We start from the raw sequence: 26,298 nt of genomic DNA, 5'->3' as shown, positions 1-26,298 counted from the left end.
ATTAAGAGACTAGGTACAAGCCTTTTGGACCATGCCTGATGTGCAGACTGTTTTTTTCCCTTTGTTAAACCAGGATATATATATTGTATGTACAGGATTGTATATACCCTAAGTAAGTATATTGTATATACCCTGTGAGTTGATGAGTTGATTTTTAGATGGATGCCGAGGCTTTTTAGGTCGGGTAGAATCTGCGATTTCTGACCCAGTTTATTTGCTTCCATGGCTGCAGTACGCTGTGTTTTCCATCAACTGGCAACCCGGGGTATTGAAATACTACTGGGCAAACCAAAAATTGGGTAAAGACCAAAAATAAAGACATTCCAACAACGAACGCACATTTCAAATTAGAATAACTGGCTATAGCATTGTTTTCCAGAGAAACTAGTATGTGAATTTTGCATGTAATCTAAATATCTGCAAACAAAATATCTGCAAACGTATTTGTATGCCTTAGTTGAGTGAAAAATTTCGCTTGCAGCACCTTTAACTACATTTCATGTTTAATATAGCAAATCGTGTCCAGTTATTTTATTAATAAATAATATATAATAAATATAATAATTGTTTGTAAAAATGTCTTGGCAGTGTGATCAAATAATAAATAACAAAACACTGTAGATATAATTTCTGGTTTATCACATTGTAAATATAAAAGTGCATCATATTGTCGGATAGTATGCTCTAAAAATTCTGCATACATTTCACAGCATGCATTCTACATACCGCAAAAATAGTAATAGCAATATATTTTGCTACACCAAGCTCAGTCGTGACACCTAGCGGTGATATATTTGTTCTGCAGCACTATTACAAATCAAAGCACTTATTCATTAGAATGGGTAAACCATAGACTGTATAAAAATAGGGGTAAACCCGGCCTAATCTGCCGGCGATTTGATTTCGCCCTGCAGCTCAGTATGGAAACCTGCACATTCATTTTACTGCTTCTGTTACACTTTTGTGGGAACCAATCGCAGACTGGCTTATCCTCCTGCCGCGCTATTGGTTGGTTTTACACAATGACAGATAGAGAAGCGATGGGTCATTGCATGTTGATCACACCTCTTGTGGTCTGATTGGTTTTGAAGGACTATCCAATTGCGTACAGAGTCATTTGTATAATGCTCGTTGATCACACCTCTTGTCCAGTAGAAAATACAGAGCAGACTCCCCAGAACAATGTTCAATCTTAAATAGAGCTCGGTCTGGTGATAGCCAGACAACTTATTCATGAAACTGCAATCATTCTCATAAAGACAGAGAGTTCAAGGCACATAGACTTTTACTGAATACTGAAATCTCTACCTCTCTTTCTCTCTTCTAGGTGAAGGTAAAGGAAGAAGTGACAGTAGGGACAGAGCCCTTCGTAGCTCTTCTCCAAAATCACAGGATTGGGAGACGCCCACAGGACAATCAGCCACACCCACAGCCACGCCCAGTCGGTTTGGCCGCTCTTCCATCAGCCCGACCACCATGCTTGGGGGTGGGTCTTGTCCATGTGACAAATAATCAGATAAAAACAACCAAGGATGGCGATTTTAGACACTCATTTAACATACTCTCTTCCTTTATAGAAGCAAAAGCCGGGTGTAAACTTGGTCGCTCTGCATCCACATCAGGAGTCCCGTCCCCTGTGGGAACGCCTCAAAGACACCCCTCCGATGGCTCCGCCCCTCAGTGCGGGACACCGTTCCAGGTACAACCCCCTTATTCCTCAGAATGAGCGAGAGATCGCATGCGTGTGGAGTTCGGTTCCTGTCTCGGTGTCTGTCGATCTGCCCGGCAAAACCTTCATGTCTTTGACCTTTGACCCCACTGCTGTGTGTATATCCTATTCTGTCTGCTGCTTCCGCGCATTTTGTTTGGCTCGCGGCGCTCATCATCTGTCTACGTAGATGCGTATGTGTGTGTTGTTTGTGTTCGGTCCAGATCAGGGCTGCCTTCCCATCATGCTCTGAAGAGGCTCTCACATTTAATTTGTCCTCGGTGAGCTTATGCCAAGAGATCCACAATCAGGGTTTTATATATCGGGCAGTTTTAGCACTTGAAAAAAGGTTTAACCGATCTGAATGAGAAGCTCTTCAGAGCGCCGGCGGACAGCTTTACTCTCGACCGGCAGCCTCCTCAGTCTGTGTCGTCTCTATCACAATGTGTCAGGCGTTGTGGCTGGGTTCCTCAGATGTACAAACATCAAACACAGAAGCTGATAATGGTATAATATGGGGAAAAAACGAATTCTTTAAAGCAAGATCCCGAATCCAAAGCATTGACATCATCATGACTTATTTACCAAAACTGATTGAAATATTGACTGTTTGAGTGACAGTTACGGCACTGCCTGAATACTTATATTAAGGCTGTCAAATGATTACAAATATTTAATTGCAATTATTTATTTGATAAACAGAACACTTACATTTTTCCTGTTTTCATTATGTTTACTTTATGTAAGAGTAATTCAATCTTTAATAGAATGAGCCATAAGTACCACTTTAAATTTAATTAAATATATATATAAAGAGTTATACAGTTAAAAGATGTTTGATGTGTGTACATATGTATCTAGACATGGCATTTATATCAGAGTCACATCATATGCTCTCTTCTGTTTGTCTGTGTGGCCTTATTTTAACAGGTTTTTAGAGCTACTTTGTAATATGTAAAAAAATCCTGTAATAAAGATTCTGTTTTCCACGTCAACATGACTTTCACAGAGACTGGGGAGTCAGTTACACAACTCACTACACAAACTTACCAAGGCATGCTCTTTATATCACAACTGATGACAGCCATCGTGAAAACACCCACTCTTTTATAGGGTCATATTCAATACAAAACTTACACAAATTACACTCTTATTATATATATTATAACATAAATCAGAAAACACGTGTTTAGTATGTCTGATCTACTCTCACTCCCCAGTTGTGTGTTTAATTGTTAGTGGCTGTATTTTAACTAACCCAAATAAATCTTAAAATCGAGGGATAAAACTAACCCCAACAAAGCAGAAATCTAAATAAAACCTTGTCAAATTGATGTCTTCTTTTCCGCGTCCACTGTACTTTCTGTGTCTGTCTGCTACTTCCTTCCTTAAAAGCACAAGTGTGTGTGTACATGTGTATACGTAAGTGTGTGTGTGTGTGTGTGTGTGTGTGTGTGTGTGTGTGCATGTCTGAAGTATATGCTCTGTTACAAAACCTAGTCAGCAATAGGTAATTTTATTTAGGTAACTTTACGCTTTCTCCTTGTTTTGACCAAAATTAAAGGCAGCATTGCATGAATCCTAATTATATCTGTTCTGTGATATTTTGGTATTATTTTAATACAAATATACAAGTATTTATGTATATTTAGAATTTTATTTTATTTTTATAGTTTCAGCTTTCATTTTCTTTATATCTCGCAATTCTAACTTTATATCTCACAATTCTGACTTCATAATTCACAATTCTGACTTTATAACTCACAATTCTGACTTTATAACTCACAATTCTGACTTCATAATACACAATTCTGAATTTATATCTTACAATTCTGACTTCATAATACACAATTCTGAATTTATATCTCACAATTCTGACTTTATATCTCACAATTCTGACTATATATCTCGCAATTCTGACTTTATAACTCGCAATTCTGACTTTATATCTCACAATTCTGACTTTATATCTCACAATTCTGACTTTATATCTCACAATTCTGACTGTCTAACGCAATTCTGACTTTATAACTCGCAATTCTGACTTTATATCTCGCAATTCTCACTTTATAACGCAATTCTGACTCTTTAACCCAATTCTGACATTATAACAAAATTGTGACTTTATAACTAGCAATTCTGACTTTATATCTCGCAATTCTGACTTTATATCTCACAATTGTGACTTTATAACTCGCAATTCTGACTTTATATCTCACAATTGTGACTTTATAACTCGCAATTCTGACTTTATATCTCACAATTCTGACTTTATAACTCGCAATTCTGACTTTATATCTCACAATTCTGACTGTCTAACGCAATTCTGACTTTATAACTCGTAATTCTAATTTTTGATCTCGCAATTCTGACTTTATAACGCAATTCTGACTTTATATATCACAATTCTGACTTTATAACTCGCAATTCTGACTTTATATCTCACAATTCTGACTTTATATCTCGCAATTCTGACTTTATAACCCAATTCTGACTTTATAACGCAATTCTAACTTTATAACGCAATTCTAACTTTATAACGCAATTCTGAATTTATATCTCGCAATTCTGACTTTATAACGCAATTCTGATTTTATATCTCACAATTCTGACTTTATAACGCAATTCTGACTTTATATCTCACAATTCTGACTTTATAACGCAATTCTGATTTTATATCTCACAATTCTGACTTTATAACTCAATTCTGACTTTATAACTCGCAATTTTAACTTTATATCTCGCAATTCTGACTTTATAACGCAATTCTGACTTTATATCTCACAATTCTGACTTTATATCTCACAATTCTGACTTTATATCTCACAGTTCTGACTTTATAACACAATTCTAACTTTATATCTCGCAATTCTGACTTTATAACGCAATTCTGACTTTATATCTCACAATTCTGACTTTATATCTCACAATTCTGACTTTATAACGCAATTCTAACTTTATATCTCGCAATTCTGACTTTATAACGCAATTCTGACTTTATATCTCACAATTCTGACTTTATAATGCAATTCTAACTTTATATCTCACAATTCTGACTTTATATTTCACAATTCTAACTTTATATCTCGCAATTCTGACTTTATATCTCACAATTCTGACTTTATATCTCACAATTCTGACTTTATATCTCACAATTCTAACTTTATATCTCGCAATTCTGACTTTATAACGCAATTCTGACTTTATAATGCAATTCTAACTTTATATCTCACAATTCTGACTTTATAACGCAATTCTAACTTTATATCTCGCAATTCTGACTTTATAACGCAATTCTGACTTTATAACGCAATTCTGACTTTATAACTCGCAATTCTAACTTTATATCTCGCAATTCTGACTTTATAACGCAATTCTGACTTTATAACGCAATTCTGACTTTATATCTCACAATTCTGACTTTATATCTCGCAATTCTGAGGTGAAAAAAAGTCAGAATTGCAAGATGTAAAACAAGTGAAACAGCTCCTCAAACAAGAAAAAATGTAGGGCTGGAATTTGTTCTCTCTATGGGGATTGGATTGGTTGATTGATTGGATGTTTGTAGTTGGCTACAGATTTATTGTCATGTGATTGACAGATTGTCCCGCCCTTAAACCATTAAACACATCACAAGAGATGATTTATTCAAAGTTATTTTGATTATGAGGACACATGAATTATCACTTTGTTAGCTTTACAACATTACAACAAACTAAAGTATAAGTGCTTCACATAAGGAGCTCCATAAATATGACACATGAAGTTGCTTAGTCTGTCAAATCAGAATGCTGTCTTAGAAGACAGCTGCCTTTGTAGGCAGTGAGGCAGCTCCCTAGGTATTGAAACAGAGCTCTGGTGTGCACTCATGAGATTTTGTGTTGCCTATATAAGTGTTTATTGTTTTAATCTATGTTTGTACAGGTGCATGGGCAGTTTATTGTGTGTGTGTGTACACGATTAAGATATTGTGATATGTGTGTGCGAGAGAATTAAACTAAATGGCAATACATTCCGACTGCTCTGACTTTAAATACAAATGAATTATTAAACACATCATTTATTATTAAGGAGCGCAGTTAACGGCTTCACTAAAAACTGAAAAATATATATGAGGACTACAAAATTAAAGCCAATTCTGCATGCACCAACATTGTCTCATCCTTGCCACCCATTAGATGCCCCCAATGCCCTGGGCATGTGGGGACAGCACCATGATGGAGATGATTGAGAAGAAACGTCACCTCTGTAAGGAGATAAAAGCCAGGCAGAGACCTCCAGACAAAGCCCTGTGCAAGCAGGACAGCATGCCCATCCTGCCCAGCTGGAAGAAGACCAACGGAGGCAAAAAATACGGGCCCCCTCCGTACTCCACCCAAACCACTGTCTTCTGGGACACAGCTATATAAAGGGTGACCGGCAAACTACAGCCATGGAGATGAATAGACTGAGAGGGCATGTCCAAATATTGATTGACAGCTAGCAGGAAGCAGGACTACGTGACATACGCAGTGAAGGATCCTCAAATCTCCCTGGTTTCCTATCGCGGTTTATATTTGATATTTTTATATTGAAGATAACTGTCTTAATATTAAATATGATTAATATAACTAGTGGTTTTATAAAGAGGAACTCTCTAAATGAGATCTAAGAGAGAAAATAGTACACTTTTAACCCATGAGATGATATTTGTCCTCTTCTAAATGGTATTTCTATTTATTTTCTATCCTTTTTTGGGGGGGTGTTTCTATATTTGGCACTCATCCGTGTGTCTGGGGAAATTAAATTAACTATAAATGTATGGTGAAATATGTGCAGTAATTCCATTGAGAAAACAGTTGTTTTTGATGCCTATGCATTTGGTTATACGGCATGGACGGCGCTTTTGTTCATTGTCTGTTTTTCATAGAGTTTATTTGAAAATAATATATTTTTGGTGTCTGTACTTTAAATGTCGGATTGTGAGTTGTCAGCCTGTTGTTCCTATAACATCTGGGTTGGGCTTGAAGGTGATCGGCTGGATTGTGAGATATTAGGTGGGTTTGATTCGTCGGATTGGATTATGAGATAACTCTGTTATTATAGTATGGATCGGGCTGTTTTATAAGGTTTTGGTCAGATGTTAAGTGTGCAGTCAGATAAACTGTGAGGGCACTTTCTGTTTTTGAGGTCAGCTGGTACATTTCCATTGTGAGCGCTGTAAACTCACAAACAAACACTAATATCAGCTGCTTTTTAGCCTAACTTTTGGTGCTGTTCAACTCCTTTCTTGAATGTTCAACTTTAACAACAACATGTCAGTCATACACAAAATAAAACTGGCAAAGAAATTAGGGTGGGCGCTTTGCGCATGATCAGGGATCGAATGATGAAATTTCATAAATCCGGTCCTCTAGCATGTCAGATTATAAATCTGGAATACAGACACCGTCCTTTTATGAAGCACTATGCAGACATACTGTTAGTTTACACACTCATATATCATTGTAACACGAGTCAAGGGCAGGCAAGAGGCAATATCATAGTGAAAAGGCTCAGAAAGTAAAGACCAGGCCGTCATTTACACTGATCAGATGCTGTGCATCCAGGCTACAGCCACAGCTTTACCACACAATCAAAAAAGCCATGCCGGTGCATTCAAGCACAAGTGACTTTATGTGAACTGGTCATCATAAGCACTTAAACACCAGGATGCCAAGCACGGTCTTGAAATGACAGGAGAGTAAATGCCTTTCTCTGCATGTTTAAGAATGGAATCAGATCAAACGATTTGGGCCCAAAAACATAATAAATGCAAGTATACAAATAGACACACGGCTAAGGCATTGTAAATGCATGGTTCAGTAAGTGTGGCGGTAACAAATCTTAGAACTCAAGATAGCTATAGAGTGCTGTAGGAATGAGTCCTAAAACCTAGATTACCATCATGATTTATAGATAACCAGATTCAAGATACTTTTCATTGTATTCTAGGACATAAAACACAAAAGTAATACTCCAATCATGATTGTTTTAAAGCTTTAAGTGATTTGAAAAAAGGCAGTTGCTAACAAGTTGCAACATTAAACACCATGCCAAGCAGCAAAAGTCATCTACTTACTAGTCCGCGTTTACATCCATGTATTTATCTTTCCAACATGTAGATTTTACATAAAGAATAATATTGCTGACGTTATCCTAACTTTAACTTTTTACTTCTGGCAATTGCAGTTTAGGCTTTAAATTCATAAAAGTTGTGTTCATTTGTGAAGATTATTAAGAACAAATTGTGTAAGAATCAAACTTTTGGTTACAGACCTTATTTTCTGCAGTTAACAAAAGTAAATGGAAAAATCATATTTGCTTTTTGTCAAGGGAAGCAGTGTGATGCTAACTTCTGGGTTGGCCTAAAAATGTCATCCCTACAGCACATTATAGTGTATTTTTATAGTTTGTCATTAAATGAAATGTGTCATTATTCAAGTAGCTTGCTAAACATGTTAGCAAACTATTTTACTAAGTTGCTCAACAAGTTTCTTTTCAAACTGTTACGCCGCCATGATGGCATTTGACCTGAAAGAGAAAACTGACCATAGAGGAAAACTTGTAAACAGTTTATGCTAACAATGCCACGCAGAAAAAAAAGGTGTCAACACTTTACCTTTAGGGTTACAACAGCTTGTCACTGGGGCAGTACCCTTAAGGACTTAAAATTACATATTTGTAGCTTTTTTAACCACAAACTTTCCGTCCACTGGAGGGCGCCTATTCTAAACAAAGGTGTAGTTTGATGACGCCAAGTGGGAGCACAGTTGGGACATGTGGTCTTCACCTCACAGCCGGTGGAAAATAGGAATCGGTCAGAAATCATGTTAATGGATGCGGTTATTAACGTTACTGTAGTGTAAAGCAGAGCAGGACCGAGTGTTGTGGAGCTGAGCACGGCCGCTGGAGTGATTGTTATACAAACACACAGCCCGCGAACACCGGGGCTTTTATTATGACGGGACGGGACACAGTCGCCAGGCGTGTGCACTATTTCCGCGTTTCCTGATGTCACGTTCGTCATGAGTATAAGGTAAAGCAGCTCTGTTTATCATATTAGATACATTTAAGTGTGTTTAAAATGATGTTATGACGTTCCACTGTGTGTTCGCTCGGCGCTGCTGTGATATGTTCACACTGCTAAGAGAAAAGCGCTTCTGCAGAATAAAACCGAGGGTAACGCAGATATGACGCGATTGACAGGCGATTCGCTCAAACGCTACGCTGAAACATCCCGGTCCTTAGTTAAAATAGAAATTTTCTCACAATTTACAAATAGCTGGAAACATTTGGGATATTGTAAGTTCTCAACTGAACAAAATATATAACACTGGCCTAGTGGTTTTTGGATATTTTACTGCAAAAATACTACATAGTGCACCTTTAAGTGACGAGCTATTATACCCTGTAGAGTTAAAATTGTGACACTTTTTTTATCTGTGTGCACTTGTGGCGATGCTTAGCGATGTCTTCTTGCATTATTAATCGTAAGATATTTCAGAACACAAAAATGTGAGAAGTCAAGCACTGCATTCATGTACTTGCATAGAGTATGTTTTGGGTCTTGGGATAGTTCACCAATTTTTTTTTTTTTTTACTTCTGTCATCATTTACTCACCCTCATGTCATTCTTAACTGGTACGACTTGAGACACAAAAAAAATGTAAAAGCTATTTGTTTAGAAAATTGTATTTGAGTGACATGAGGTTGAGAAAATTGTCTAAATTTTAATGTTTAGGTGAACTATCCCTTTTACATATTAGAGCATTTAGAAAATTGAATAAGGATGGCTTTGAGAGATGCACAGTGCCCTTTTACAAGTGAATTTATCTCTAAATGATGATGATGATGTGAAATAGCCAATGAGCAGTTATCAGGTGTTGGTGTCATTTAGCAATCGGCTGGCTTTGCTGTCAGTGATTTGCAGGACCAATGCAGATGTTTATCTGCCAATTAAAAATGGCGACACAAACTCTGTTTTACGCTCTACTGTACAGTGGTTGCCATTGAGACACTGTGCTTTGTAGTTCTTTGCACTGCTGTGGGCGGGACTGTGATGTCATGCTGTGATCAAGCCACACCCCTAAAGATGGGACCGGATGTCTAAAGCCCCTCCCCTCACTGTCATCCACAACACACATTCACACACCTTAACGTGCTTATTTAAAACACACTTGACATTAAACCAACACAGAGACACTCTTAAATATAAACCATGTACACTTTTCAAAAATTGTATCAGCACATGCTCACATACACATGTACAAAGCTGGCATCCAAGTATAAAGCATTGCCTTGGAGACCTGAGTTCACTGTGACTTATAAATGACTTTAGGGAGGGGCTTAGATTGATGTCATTAAGGTTTACAAATGAAGGTTAATAATCCAAACTGACAAAAGTTACCACAACTAAAATACACATCAATGCATTAGTTAGGGGGGAAAGGTAAAAAAACCAAAAACAGAGGGGTGCTCAGTTCTGCAGACCCCTACATGCAGTAGCATGTGTCACCAGTAGATGGCAGTAACAGCATAGTGTTCTTTACATGCACTGCATTCCAATTCGCAATACTTAAACTGTGTGCTACAAGTATGTACTTTACTGTAAAAGGGAAAGTACATACTTCTGAGTGCACTACATTAACATTAACACATTACAGTAACACTAGCATGCATTACCTTAAATGAAAACCTTCAACATAAAAAACAGGAGTAATAATAGTATGCTAGTATTCAGCAAAACTTCTGGTGTGCAGTGCAAGGTACTGTGATGGTCAATATCACCAAAAAAAAAAAAAAAAAAGATTCTACATGGATGTACATTTTGAAAAAGTATATCATCCAATCATGCTTTCTATTTTCAACGTACTGTGATTTGGGATGCACAAATTCTAATCTCAAATACTTCATAGGATGCAGTGTACAAATTGAGATGAAGCCATACAAATTAGAATTCCATCATGGTATTATAGTGAATCTAATCATCTGTCATTATAGTTTCTAAAAGATTAAAAGCCAAAATGGAAATATTCAGCTTTCTGGGGGAATCTGAAACCATTTAGATCTTTGTATCGCAAGTTGAGAACAGTTAGATATCTCAGTACCAGGTGTATATCAGTCAACACAGCGAGTTCCTATACATTCATGGAACCTGAAATGAAGCCAGACAGGTTCTAGAACACTTGTGATGCAAGTGGAGTTCTTTGATGCATTCTGATTCTAATGTGAAATGTTCTAGAATACGGGTTTTCGTGGCATACTTTGAGAATGCTTCAGGAGTTTGTTCTTTTACCGCCTAAAATGAAAGATTATTGTTCCTCCAGAGTCGTTTGCAGTAATTCTCCAGTGCACTTATATTTTACCCATACAAAAGGGTTCTTCTTATAAACGAAACGTTTCGTTTCCTAGATGTTGGAGAAAAGAAAAATAAGGAAAAAAATCAGAAAATGAATCAATGTATACTTCATAATTCAAAGGAATGATGATATGTAAGATAACTTTTCAAATCAAACAAGTTGACACACAAGCACTTATTCACACACAACCTGTCTTTGCAGTTTTGAGTTTTTGCAGTGTGTAAATATTCTCTAGTTTAATCAGTGGACGCGTTTGTTACACTATGGGAGTGTAACATAAGCACAGTGGTGTCCAAGTGTGTGTGTGCGTGTGTGTGTGTCTTTTGCACTCAGAGTGTTGCAGTCTTTACCTTTTCTAGTATTTTTTATTTTAGAATGTCAAAAAAGAGTACAAATGAAAAGAGTATGCTTATTGTATCATTGTTTTTCTTTTGAATTTACAAAGTATGACAGAAATAAATACATATGTTTTTGCATGTCGCTGTCATATGTCTGGTCATTCAGGTTTCAAACACTCTGACTTATGCTCACTAAGTCTGCATTTATTTGAGCAAGAAGGCAGCAAAAACAGTAATATTGTGAAATAAATTATTAGCATTTTAAATAACTGCTTTCTATTTTAATACATTTTAAAATGTAATTTATTCTTGTGATGGCAAAGCTGAATTTTCACTTAAGATAACTTTAATGTGTCGTTGCTGAAAGAAAGTAACAGTAAGTATGTGAAATTTCTTCTTTTTTCTTTTTTAAATACCATCACACTCCCATGGCAGCCATGAAAAAAATGTATGCAAACCATCATGACTTGATCTGCTCCACCCTAAAGTTGTTATTTTCAACTTCATGACATTCTAACACTGCATGAACCTTTGCAAATAAACAATAAATATATCAATATCAGCAAACAGCACATTCTTAAAAATGGTTTAAATTAGAATCCACAAAGGATCTATAATCAGATGTCACAGGTGAATATTTTAAGAAGAAGTGATTTGTCTCTATAGTTTTCTATGGTACTTTAAAAAACTCAAAAAGAAATAGGCCTACACAACAACAGACATACACTCTGTTTTGAACATTTAGCCCCCAATTTAAAATGTTAAAGCAGCACTGGGTCACTTTTGCTCTCGGGGTCCCCCTACAGCTGGGAAAAAATAATGATCTCAACTACTGTCGTAAGCTCTGTCATCCTACAACGGGATGCCATCGTGCGTGCATTTGTTGACATGATAACCCTGATAGCCCTGAACTAGTGATGCGTGGGTCGTCTCATAACCCGCGGACCCCGTATGTCTATTTAATGGTCGCGGGTGCGGGGCCGGTTGTAAAAATATATACAGTGGTGCGGGGCGGGCCAAATAACTTCATAAAAGCGGCCCACGGGTTGGTGCAGCACTAACAGTTACCCTGAACACTGAGGAGTTCACATGCAGATGTTCTTCTGGCGTCGCGTGTGAAATGTCTTCATCCCAGGTAACATTACAGTCAGTGGCATATGTTTCAGCATGTCATATGAATATAATTTCATGGGTTTTATTTTTTTCAAACGCCAAATAATCACGATGCTAACGTTTACAAGCCAGCGTCATTATAGTAGTCTATTGGTTACCGTTTTACAGAATCTATATGATACTTCAGTTCAATGTTTGAGTGGTAGCTCCCCGTAACAAGCATGACAGCATCGGTCGGGCACGCCTCCTTCAGCTCACGCCGACGAGCAAATGCTGGTCACATGTTGATCCTTGTCCTGCCTTTAATCCCATCACTTTTTCGTTTCCTCTTTTTGCTTTTCTCCAACAAAACCTTTTCTTTCTTATTTGTCTGTGGTGCTTCGGACATGACTATATCTGACAAACAAAGTTGGGCTCGCACGTCCGAATGTAAGGAAGTGTGTGTGTTGGTGGAAGTGACGTATATGCCGTAAAGCAGTCGAATTTTGTAGTTCTTTTTGTTCTCGGGTTACTACCCGAAACTCAAAGTTTAAAAGTACGATTAAAAACGATACAGACCCCGTCAGGCTATGGCAGACGTGTCATTCAACCTATTGTAAGTCGATGTATCATCACAAGAGTCTTGAAAATATATTATGAAGGTTGAAAAGTTACCTAGTGCTGCTTTAACAACAGACGTGTGTGATAGAATTGTTAGGCTAACCTTTTCCATATTCAATATCTCCAGTTATGATCCTATTTTGTGTCAAATAGGCCTACCATGAAATCCCGTTGGCTGACTGAACTTATTTATATAAGCAGCATAACATCTTTCTTTATGAAGTAGGTAGTAGCCTAAGCTAATTAGCCGGCTAGCTTGCTGTTCGGAAATCCCTGAAAATAAATGCTAACAATTAGCCTTAGCATCACATCAAATTGTTTACCTGATTGCTTAGCTTATTGAAGGGCCCAACTTTGTCAGTAGCCCAGAAAATGTATTATATAAATGTTATAATCATAACTAATTTATTTTATATGCTATATATACATTTGTAGGCTATATCTATAGGCCTCTATCAAGTTTGTCCACCAAGAAAAAATAAAATGTTGCTCGAAATGCACATTTTAGGGAATAGTCAATGAATCGAATTAATGGTAATGTAATTGCTTTAAACCATTAAAGTGCACGTATAAACCCATTTACTTCCATTATAAATGCCTTTCTTAACTGTGATTATTTTGTAGGCCTATGTAATCGGTCGTATTAAGTTTAAAGCATTCCTGAAGGATATGTTGTGAGTCGTCAGCACTGCCCACATGTAACACAAGATGGCAGTGTACTTTATCAGAGGATAACGCCAAACAGTCAGCGCCATGTGAGCGCGTTCTGCTGGTGCGTGGCTGCGTGTAGTCCGGTGCTGATATGACCGCCACCAGGTGTAGGTTACACGGAAAATATCCTGTCAGCGATCACATACCACCATGCACTTTAACAGCACACGTTTATTTCCCTCCACAGACCAAGTGTTTCCACTGCAAGTGCAGAAAGTGTGTGCGCTGTCCTATCAAACGCATGCAAGGGTGTGTGACGGCCGCTACCCCAGGGCAAAAGCCTGTTATTTACTTTATAAGGGCATTCCTTCCCTTACACCTCCACCAGAGAACCTATTCATGCATTCTTCCATATGTTACCTCTCTTTCTCATTCTCTCTTCCTTTCTTTTGCTTCTGACCTCTCTTTATCTGTTCACAGCATGTCTGTCTCCATTCCTTTCTTCTATTATTCATCTCTCTTTCATTCATCACTTTCTCCATTTTTTTACTTCACTGTTCATACCCCCTCCCAAGTCCCCAACAACAACCCCTGTTCAGTTCTACCTCTGAACCCACTGACCCGCCATACCCGCCACACACACACACACACACACACACACACACACACACACACACACACACACACACACACGGCGGACTAATCCAGGCATTTATCAGCCCAAATAGAGGCACAGATAATCATTCCACCCCCATGAGATCACCTCGCTACCACCCCTGTGAGTGTGTGTGGATGCATTTATGTGTTTGTCTTCCCCTCGAACCTCAGAGCGCCGCACAAAGGACACAGGAAAAGACATGACATCTCCTTAAAACAGAGCTCAGGGCCTCCAAATGAGCCTCAGACTCCTGAACGAGTCTCCAGAGTGAGGCTATAGAACAAAGACATGGCTTATTCACTGAGAGCAGAATACTGGGTGTCTTACAGCACAGAGACAATATGAAGACTCTATCTGTGCTGATGTCATACAGGTATTCATATATATATGATGTATGTATATATCATGTATGTATCATATGTATATAAAATATACAATAAAGCAAAAAAGTTACCTGGTTGCATTAAAATTTTGAGGTAATACAATGAAATTTTTTTGAGATTCGACAACCTTTATTAAAATATTATTAAAAGATTTTGTAAGCATATTGGGTAATTGTGTCTGTTTTATTTCTGATGACGGAGCCAAATAGTGCTATTTTCATGATATATCACATTTTTTATGTTGTTCAGATACAAAAATATTTTGAGTTTCTATTTATTAAACAAATTTCCTTCATTGTATCAACTCAAATTTTTAATTTCAATAAACTCAAAATTTTAAGGCAACCAGGTTACTTACTTTTTTAAGTTAAACCAACAAAAACCAACAATTTTTTTACAGTATATATATATATATATATATATATATATATATATATATATATATATATATATATATATAATAAAATTCACTTTTGAATTAATATCCACATTGGTATTTATTATTTCATATTTAATGTATGATTTGGTTTGTTTGTATTGTTTTAAATTATTTATATTTTTATATTGTCTATTTTAAAAATAATCTATTATTTATACATTTTATATGTATTGTTTTTATTTATATTTTTTATTTTGTATGTTCTCTATTTTATTTTAAAATATTTGTAAAGTTTGGTTGGAACAAAATTCATACATTTTAAGTTACTTAAAGGGATAGTTCACCCAAACATTTTAGCCCATTATTTTATTAGCCCATGATTTACTCATCCTCAAGTGCATATGACATTCTTCTTTCAGACGAATAAAATCAGAGTTATATTAAAAATGTCCTGGCTAATCCAAGCTTTGTAATGCCAGTGAATTGCTGTTTCTGTTTTGAAGTCCATAAAAGTGCATCGCTGCATCATAAAACTGCTCCACATGGCTTTGGGGGTTTAAAGGCCTTATGAAGTGAATCAATGGGTTTGTGTAAGAAAAATATCAAAACTTTATAAAGAAAATTATCTAGCAATATAATATAATAATTAATCTAGTAATATGTACTATTCACATACTATGCTTTGTTTACTCAGAAAACCAAGTTAAGAATAATTGATTGGTTGGAGTGCCATTTAGAGACAAAAAAAAATCACCATTATGGTGATCCGTGTTGGATTGGGCACTTGGAACATTCATAATATTGTCATTCTCTTCCTATTGATGCAGCGATGCAACAAGAAATCAGTTATTTGGTTTCAAAGGAAGATAAGTAAGAAAAAGGTTGCTTTTAAAAGTTGACCTAGATTCTTGTTGAATAATTTACTACAGTTAATGATTTAGTCAGAAATGAAGTCACCTTTTAAAAACAAAATATGTCCTTCATGTAGTAATGATCATTTACAATTATTGCTAACACTTACGCCATAAACACCTTGTGAAACTTTTAATTGGGTTGGTTTAATCCATCTATATTTGTGACAATATCTTGCACACAGACTTTAACTTTCTACACGGAAAACACAACAATGGTATAGGTCAAAAGTATATCTAAAGTAAAAGATCAAGTATTCTCTACAGTTCTTTTTTTTAGTATCTAGAACTATTGTGTAAGTGAACTAAACTAACTAAGCATTTGTTAGCAAAACACACTATTTCTGTTTCCCTTTTCTTTGTTTGTTTTTAAGGCAATTGTTTTGCTGCTTTTATAAGTAAGTCTAAGTCTAACTCATTCGATTTTACAGTGCAGTATTAAAACGTTTTAGTTTTATAATTTTTCATCACCAGTCCTTCTAAATATTCTCATTCATTTGGCAGATTTGTTGCTATAAAACTTACGGTGCTACATTGTAACTTTTTGTAATCCTTTTTGAATAAGGATTTTTTTTTTCTTATATTAAATAATAGATTAAACACATTGTATATTTATAAAATAGGCTACATTGAATATTTTATTGTACATATTATTGTGCTATTTGCCAACATTCCACTCCAGCATGTTCAGTAAAGCCCAGCACATTTCAGTGTGAGATGTGGCATTTGTGCCTAAACATGTTTTAATTACCTATATATACAGTGATTAATATATTGTTTTTATTCATTTTTATTTTTTCGATTAATTGTATATGTATTATATTGATTAATACTAACTCTAATACAAACCTTTATTTAAACATGCATTATTTAAACTTGCCAAAATAACTTTAGACTAAACTAAATCCATTCAAATTGACCCTTGGGATCATTTGGTTAAAAGTAATTGCAAAAATGTCTCAGTAAAGTTATTTAGTTCTGAAGAGATCAGAGGCCATTTGAATTGCAACAAAAAATTATTTTTTAAAGTGTCTTTGGCAAGATGGACGAGCGAGAGACGTGGGAGGAGTGAGCGAGATCAGTGTGTGATTGAGACTGAGCGTCATCTGCGCCCTTTCATGAGGGAGCTCGGAGGCATAATGACGAGCGACACCAGCGAAGGACGAGAGACCGGTGTGTCATAGTGATGCAAAGCACGATTCATTTCTGTGAACCGGTTCTTTTCGGACAGTTTGGCTCAATGAACCGGTTCAAAAAGCCGATTCATAGGTTCCTGACGTCATCATGCAATGATGCCACAATGCATTTCTTTTATGGTTTTTTATGCATTTCTCAATGTCATGTTATATCAAGGAAAAATTCAAATAAAGGAATCTGTCAAGGCATATTGAAACAATAGAATAAAGTTATTTGCGTGAGTGCATTTTGCTGATTATTGCCTTTCATTTACTTAAGTCAATGGTGTTTGTGTTCACAGTTAATTCATTTATCCTTCATGTCGGATTCGACAGAAAATTGCACAACTACAGCACACATTACAGGCACTGATCAACAAACGCGGATATGTTCTTTATGTCTAAAGTAGCCAATAGCCTACCATAGAACGAACAAACCACTTCTTGTATATTGTCCTTATAAATGCCATGATTTAACATTTTTTCTTCTTCATGTTTTAATAAAATGAAGGTCTATTTAATAAAACCTTAAGTTAATGGTGTTTGTGGTTACAGTTTCATTTGTGGATCCTTTACGTTGGATACGACTGACCAATATTGGGTAGCGCATGCACATCTTAGATAATATTCCTAAAAGTTTTGCACATACAGCACACATTACAGACATGCGCAAACATGGATATGTTACATGTCTAAAGTACCCTATAGAAAGAATAAAGTCTTGTAAATTTATAAATTTCGCTTAACAACTTAACAACAGTAAACTACAGTAAAATGTATTTAAATCTCTTTACAGAAAGGTTTTTGCAGGTTTTAATAAAATGTTATTTAATAATGGTAATCATAATACGCATATTTCCAGTAGCCTACACACCCCAATCATCCTCTGTAATCCTCGACAAACTTCGACAAACTGGTTGAAGCCATAGACGGTTGATCCGGCTCTTTAGGTTATTTTTTAGTCGGACGTGCTATTCCGGCTTTTGCGTCTTACGTCATCAACCCGGAACGATTCAGTTCGATTAAAGGGGTCATATAATGCCTTTTTTGTACAAAATGGTTATGATTATTTAGTGTCTAAATTAAAACTTTGTAATATACTTTAATTAAAAATTCTATTTAGTATTCTAAGAAATCAGTTATTTAACCTGGGGAAAAACAGCTCTGTTTACAGCAAGCCGTTTCAGTGCATGTGCCTTTTATGCTAATGAGCTTTGCTCACCCCACCCCTCTGTTCTGTGGGGGCTTTGAGGGTGAAGTGTTGCTTTGACAACAGGAGAAAGTTTGACAACAGGAGTCTCTCAGGACACATCTGTGCAAGTTCAACCGTATCAATTCCATATATCAGATATACAGTACCGCCACTGACCACCTTGATGCCCGCGGGTGTATGTATATTGTTTGGGGGGGTGCTGAGAGAAACTTCTAGTGGTGCCCCCCTCCACTCTTGGTGCCCTACGCACAGCGCGTGTGGTGGGAGCGGTGGCACTGCAGATATATCAACATCAAAATGACTGCTGTGTTCATTATTATAATCAAGAACAGAACACCACAATCGCTTAGACAGCATTCTGCTCCAGCGTATCCACAATAGCGCACAGCTTGAGCTCGCTCAGGGCGGGTCTGAGTTGAAACGCTGCTGTCAATCAACAATCGTGGGAGGGGTGTCCGATCATGTGACGTTACACATTGAACGGCTTGATTTCAGACAGGTGAAAACATATAAGAATATTACACAAAAAAAACCTTTATCATTATAGGATGGTTGTGTACAGTCACTACCAACACACATTGCTGCATAATCAACTTGTAAAAGTGCATGTACCATTATATGATCCCTTTAATGAACCGGCTCAACCAGTTACTTGCTGAGAACCGGCTCAAAAGAACGATTCGTTTAAGAACCGAACAGCACTAGTCTGCCGTGCAGGTGATGCTCATTCTCAATCAATCACGCACTGGTGTCACTCCCTCCTCCTACGTCTCTCGCTTGTCCACCTCGCCACAGTAACTTAAAGGGTTACTTAAGCGACTAGCATATGGCTTTGTATCAGTAGAAACTCTGGAGTATATTCTGGAGAATGATTGTGCTTCCCCCCTCATATCCCCCTGAGACAAGAGATTTATGCATTTTATTTCTGGAAAAATTCCTCCCATGACGTAAATATTGTCAATTTGCGCCATCAGAGGAATTGGCCAGAGGCTAAAGACTACAGCCAGCAGAGAGAGCCATTTCCGCATGTTTTTAACTCGCTCGTGACGGATGGGAGATCACACTCGCAGCACTCAGCTCACAGCTGCAGCCTCAGGCATTCGTGTTTAAACGGTGTGGCCAGGGGAGCAAAGTAAGTCTTTCAACTTCTCAAACTAATTCCGATGAAAATTAAGCTTTGAAAGGCATGAACTGAAAACGTGCCAGACAGGACATGCGCTGTGAATCTATGCCACGGACGCGTTTACCTCAGATCTCATCACGAGCTCATCCATGACTGTCAATATATCTGACTCCTGCAGTGTTTTGGGCTGTGATACTCCCTCAGCGGCTAAATCAAATATTGAACACACACGTTCAGTTTTTAATTGTAGTGTCTGTTCTCTAACTGAACTGATTTTATGAAGATGAATGCGGTCACGGTGGGAAAGTGATCAGTGATTCAGTAGCGGTGGCTTTGGGAGTGGCCTCATGGGGCAGCGAAGCATTCTGGGAATTGTAGTCTTTCATCCCCATGAGACAAAAACACATTTTCTGTCCTTTCTCAGTATAGAAAGCACCAAATAAAAAAATAATTTCACATTTCTACTACATTAATGACCCAGTCTAAATACAGATTCATCTTCCCAGCTCTGTAGTACTTATTTAAATGTAAAAAAACTTTGTAACCCACTGTAGCTCACTATTGTGTGACGGAAGACTATAAAACACATTAACTTAGGACAAAAGTCAGTGAGTCTGTGAGGATGTGTGCATGAGTAAAACGACTGAGAGAAACACTAAAGATTTTACTTCCACACAAACAAGTCTTTCTCTCGCTCATAAACACAGACAATTAAAAACAAAAACACTCAGTGTTGCCAGCCAGAGGACTCAGTCTCTTGTGAGTTCTCTCTGTCATCTGCTGGCGAGCTCCCTGCCTCGACATCACATTTTAGTAGACAAAGCCCCCATGCTCGCCACACACACACACACACACTGCTGAATGGTCTGCCTGCGCTTTGATCTGTTAGGCTGTCAGTGCCACTTGTCCAGGGTTATGGGTGGAAGTAATGACCACAGAGAGTTCACTCCAGGAAGGGCACCCCTCCACCCCTTCCACTCACACTCACATCAGCGGGGTCATACGGGACAATGGGGTCAGCCCTACCACATCCACACGCACATGCGCACATACACCGGCTTCCAAAACATGAAAATGAGTCCCTATAAAGAGGCTTTGGGCTGTGATGAGAAAACTCGTCAAACACTTCCAGATCCCAGGTAGCCATCTTTGTGAGGACTCTCCAGATGTAATGGTTTTTATACTGTACAAATGGCATATTCTATCCCCTTACACCAACCCTTCCCCTAAACCTACCCATCACACAAAACTTCCTGCATTTTTACATCATTTAAAATGATTTATAAACTTGTTTCCTTATGGGGATCCAAAATCATTCACACCTTTCTCTCAATATGGCCAATTACAAAAAAAAAGGCTGATTTAATAAAATACATTTTTGCCTGAAGCCGCAATCTAATTGTGCATGCTTTCAGTGAAATCAGGAACGTAGAAAACATGGATGTAGAAATGTTAGTAAATGAAGCTAACAGTTATCTGTAATTAAAAACACTAGTGTCCACAACAACTTTAAAACTTTATATTGATGATGATACCTAAACAGTAATATTGATGATACAATCATTAAAATAACTAATGTTGACTAATACTATTTAATACAAAACAATCATATTCACTGATACAGTCATTAAAAAAAGAATTGCAAAACACTAATATTGACCTGTACAATTATTTTAAAAGCAATTATTGATCAATACCTGTACTAGGTGAAATTATAAACATGACATTATGAGCAATGTTGATGATATTGACTAAAATTTAATTTAACTAAAAACAGTAATATTAATGAATATTGATATATATTGATATGGTATTATTATTAATCAATATGAAAATTTGAAAACTAATATTTCAAATATGACTTTTGACCGATTATTGATCAATACCTATAGTAGGTGACATCATAAACATGACATTATAAGCAATGTTGATAATATTGACAATAACTAAAAAAACTGTAATATTGATGAAAATTGATATATATTGATAAAGTATTATTATTAATCAATATGAAGGTTGGAAAACTAATATTTCAAATATGAATATTGACCAAACATAAAAACACTAATATTGGCCAATACCGACTATTTTAAAAAGCACTAAAACTAACTGATATATAGCCTATAATAATAATAATAATAATAATAATAATAAACACAAATATAGATCAATATGATAATTTAAACACACTAAAATTAACTAATACCAATCTTATGAAAAAAGTACTAATATAGGCAAATACATTAATAAAACAAAACAAAAAACACAAATATTGATTGATGCTGTGATTACTTAAAACACACGGAAATACTGACATTATCAATTATCTAAGATAACTAAAAAACACTAATATTGACTAATACCAATAATTTAAAAAAAGCACTGACACATTAACACTAATATTTAAACAAACTGGGGAAAATGTTTTTGATTGACAATGATAAAATGGAAAAAAACATATAACACACAAATATTGAACAATACTAATTATTAGAGAGAAAAAACAAAAAACAACAGAGGGACAAATATGATTATTAAAAAAACATACTAATTTTGACTAATACAAATACATTTAAAAAGCACTAATTTTGACAACAAACAAAACTCTAATATTGATCAAAACAATAGATCAAATATATATATATATATATATATATATATATATATATATATATATATATATATATATATATATATATATATATATATATATATATATATATATATATATATATATATTGGTCCATGCCACTCATTTAAAAATGAACAATAGTATTATGGTGATTATTATTATTTACTTTTGAGCACAATAGTTTGTCAAGAAGACATTTCTCTCAGGAGAAAGATCTAAGCAATTCTACATTTAATCTAATTGCTGTCACAGATAAATAAGTGAGATATCAAATATTTCTTTTCTCTTGGATTTTCTCATCACTTTTTTGTGACCTTTGTGTTTAACATGAAGTATCATTTCCCATGTTCCTCTCCATAAGCGTCTTATTATATTTGTCCCTTAAAAGCTCTGTGATTCATGTGCTAAATTACAGATATTAGAAAACACAAACACACATAAATGATGAGTTGATGGAATTTCTGTCACACATACACACACACATCCGTTATGTAAGAGCGCGCGCGCGCGCGCGTGTGTGTATGTAGGTCAGTTGTAGCCCGTCTCCACGCGGCGTCAGCCTGTGTAATGAGTCCTGCTGTTCTAGGCATTACATCATCCCAAGCCACACACAAACAGCTCCCCAAACACACTTGCTCATGTCTGCTGCGCATTCATAAGTCCAGTAAACAGGACGGCACTTGTTGTTTTACCATTCAAAGAGTGACGCTCGCACTTAGGTCTTGATCGCTGCGTTACACCATGACGCACATCAAAACGCAGTCGTACCACACGACCTTGTGTTTGGGTTTATGTGTATTTATTTGTATGAAACCTTAAATTAAGGGTTGTTTTGTGAGTTTGCGCATGCATATATGTCTGTGTGACTACTTTGAAGCACATGAAACTGAATGTCAGATTTAGGGTCAGGGTTCAGAGGTCATAGGTGATGGGGCACAGCAGGTCTTTGATTGCTGTTTCTATTTGAAGCACCATGTGAAAAAGCAGAGGAAACTCTCACTTACACACACAACACACATTATTTTCCCATGCTCCTGCTGATGAAGAAAATCACTTTATAGGCTACACAGTTTTTCATATATAAAAATAACATATATTTATAACACTATACTTTGTGTTATCATTCCTCTACAAAAACAACAATTTAACACTGCTGTGTAAGTGTTTCAAACGCAACGGCTGAGGGAGTGACGGCAAATTTCCCATCATTCACTCTTCTGCTGTAATCAATCTCTTTATTTTTCCCCTTTTGGAAAGTTTTGGAAACACAATGAAGGATTTTTTTTCTTTTGCTATTGGAGCAAATGGAGATGCAAAAATTATATTTGCTGTCATCTCCCATTATCCACTTTAGAAGTTTAAACAACTTTGATGATGTCCTGGAAATGTGAAAAGGGTCCATTAGTGGCACCAATAAAATTGTAAAATCGGAGCGGCTGCTCACTGCAGAGCCATTGGAGCAGCATGAAGTCCAGCTCTCTGGATTTAATTTGGGTGTAATGGGTGAAGCTAGAAGGTCCAAACACACCCAAACCCAAACCCTGCCCATAACTGCATCCCTCCACCCATTAGATCCACAGAGGTAGACCTGGTATCAGTCAAAATCAACCCATGGTGTCCAAAGAGGAGGAGCTGGACTTCATTTGGCTCTGCATGAGTGTGTGCACTAACGAAACCGCCAATAACAACTGAGCAGGACGTATCTGCCGCACATGCTCAGCTATAGAGGGTGCATATATGAGGTTATACAGAAAGCCCCTAATATGGGAAGCCGTTCAGGACATTTTTATTGTGTGAATATGGATTGGTTCACTGGTTAAATGTATGGTTTAATGACAAATGCACTGATTTATAATACATTGGTATAACCAGACATATATTGGTTTAGATAAATTGGTCTAAACAAGTCCATATGGGTTTGTTCCTTTATACAAGGTTTGTTCAAGTAAACATTGGGTTTCTCAAATATGCAATGGTTTAGCTATATATTGGTTTACCAACCGTACATCAGTTGGCCCAAGTATACATACACTATTTGGAAAAAATCCAAGTCCAGGCACTCAATAGGATGCAAAAAGTAAAAAAGCCTTTAATGGTAGGGCTAAAACATTAAAACACCAACGCGTATCGGCCCATAGGCCTTCATCAGGCACTCCAACACCCTGATGAAGGCCTATGGGCCGATACGCGTTGGTGTTTTAATGTTTTAGCCCTACCATTAAAGGCTTTTTTACTTTTTGCATCCTATTGAGTGCCTGGACTTGGATTTTTTCCAAATTTGTTTTCAACATTTAACCCTTCCAAGAGCACCAGAGGGTGAAAGGGATTCCAGCAGCGCTCCAGTTCTCTTTTGTCTATACATACACTATATTGTCAAAAGTTTTGGGACGCCTGCCTGTACCTTTAATAACATCCCATTCTTAATATGTTGGATTTAATATGGAGTTGGCCCACCATTTGCAGCTATAACAGCTTCAACCTTTCTAGGAAGGCTTTCCACAAGGTTTAGGAGTGTGTTTATGGGAATTTTTGATCATTCTTTCAGAAGGGCATTTGTGAGGTCAGGCACTAATGTTGGACGAGAAGGCCTGGCTCGTAGTCTCCGATCTAATTCATCCTAAAGGTGTTCTGTCGGGTTGAGGTCAGGACTCTGTCCAGGCCAGTCAAGTTTCTCCACAACAAAAGCATTGATTCATGTCTTTATGGACATTGCTTTGTGCACTGGTGGTGTCCAGTCATATTGAAACAGGAAGAAGCCAAACTGTTCCCACAAAGTAAGGAACATGAAATTATCCAGAATGTCTTGGTATGCTGAAGCATTAAGAGTTCTGATCTTTCACTGGAACTAAGGGACCAAGCCCAACCAATAAAAAACAACTCCATGCCATAATCCACCCTCCACAAAACTTTACACTTAGCACAATGCTGTCAGACAAGAACCGTTCTCCTTGCAACTGGCAAACCTAGACTCATCCATCGGATTGCCAGACAGAGAAGCGTGATTCGTCACTCCAGAGAACACATCTCTACTGCTAGACCGTACACCGTGGACTATTTTACACAGCCTATCGCAGTATTTCACAGTACACATTCTTTCTCAAATGTTTGCAGAAGCATCTGCATGCCTAGGTGCTTAATTTTATACACCTGTGGCCATGGAAGGGATTGGAACAACACTAATTTGGAGGGGTGTTTTTACATAAATATATCTGTCATGCCGAATGACCATAATGATTGTTTGTTACGCTGAATGACATTTAACCAAAAAGGGAGATAATATTGCCATTGTTCCCATGATTGCAATGTTTTAGTATTAGTCTGTATCATTAAATAAGTTTTTAATAATATTTTTTAATAAATGCTGGCAGAAGCAGATGTTGAGAAATAATAAGCATTTTATTCTACTGTTCTGATGCTTTGGCCATGCTTGCTTAACTTGTCACTTTGTTTCCGACTTGCTCGGCTCCAAAAACGACTCCTTCCATACTTTTTGTTTGCCAGCATAAATGACGTTATCAGGATGCGTATTTTGGATGAAGAAAACATTTCCCTGAAAGACGAAACTTCAACTTCAGCTTATATCGCAGGCCATCGACTGGCCACCTTTATCAAACAGTGAGCTTGACCAGTAAAGTTAATCACAATTAATCACAATTATCTAACAATATAAGGTTCTTTTTGTGTGTTGTTGTTGGCATTTCACTGAATGACATTGGGGTTTTGTAACTTAGGCTACCACACCATGAAAAGGTGGAATAATCCATTATTTAAGAGAAATTAAGTTTTCTGCAGCACCACATGGTCTTCAGGGTGCTTTTTAATGTCTCAGACTGCCTGTTTTTTATGATTTCAGAAATATAATACATTTAATGTAACAAAGCCAACACTTATTTGCCAAGAAAACAAATAAAAAAACAAATATATATTTTTAACTTGATATTTTTTGTTTATTTAAAGATGTGATGACAAAATCAAAGTCCGGACCATTATGCTGAATGACAATTTTACACTTTGGAACATTATTTCCCCCATAT

The 26,298-nt window shown here is 36.7% G+C and overlaps 1 protein-coding gene across 2 annotated transcripts in view; it reads left to right on the top strand.

The window, feature by feature from the left end:
• The window catches only part of nyap2a (neuronal tyrosine-phosphorylated phosphoinositide-3-kinase adaptor 2a), a 62,535-nt gene extending 50,971 nt beyond the window's left edge, over positions 1 to 11,564 (top strand). For both annotated transcript variants that reach the window (XM_067450306.1, XM_067450307.1), the window contains 3 exons: positions 1,328 to 1,486; positions 1,578 to 1,699; positions 5,887 to 11,564. In XM_067450306.1, coding sequence (XP_067306407.1) covers positions 1,328 to 1,486; positions 1,578 to 1,699; positions 5,887 to 6,117 — 512 coding nt within the window. In that variant the 3' untranslated portion in view covers positions 6,118 to 11,564. The remainder of the gene's footprint in view (positions 1 to 1,327; positions 1,487 to 1,577; positions 1,700 to 5,886) is intronic.
• Positions 11,565 to 26,298: the final 14,734 nt, after the last annotated feature.

The sequence above is a fragment of the Pseudorasbora parva genome, chromosome 8, assembly GCF_024679245.1.
Source record: "Pseudorasbora parva isolate DD20220531a chromosome 8, ASM2467924v1, whole genome shotgun sequence".
Taxonomy (NCBI): Eukaryota; Metazoa; Chordata; class Actinopteri; order Cypriniformes; family Gobionidae; genus Pseudorasbora; species Pseudorasbora parva.
The sequence above is the reverse complement of the archived record's forward strand: the minus strand, read 5'-3'. Positions and strand labels throughout refer to the sequence as shown.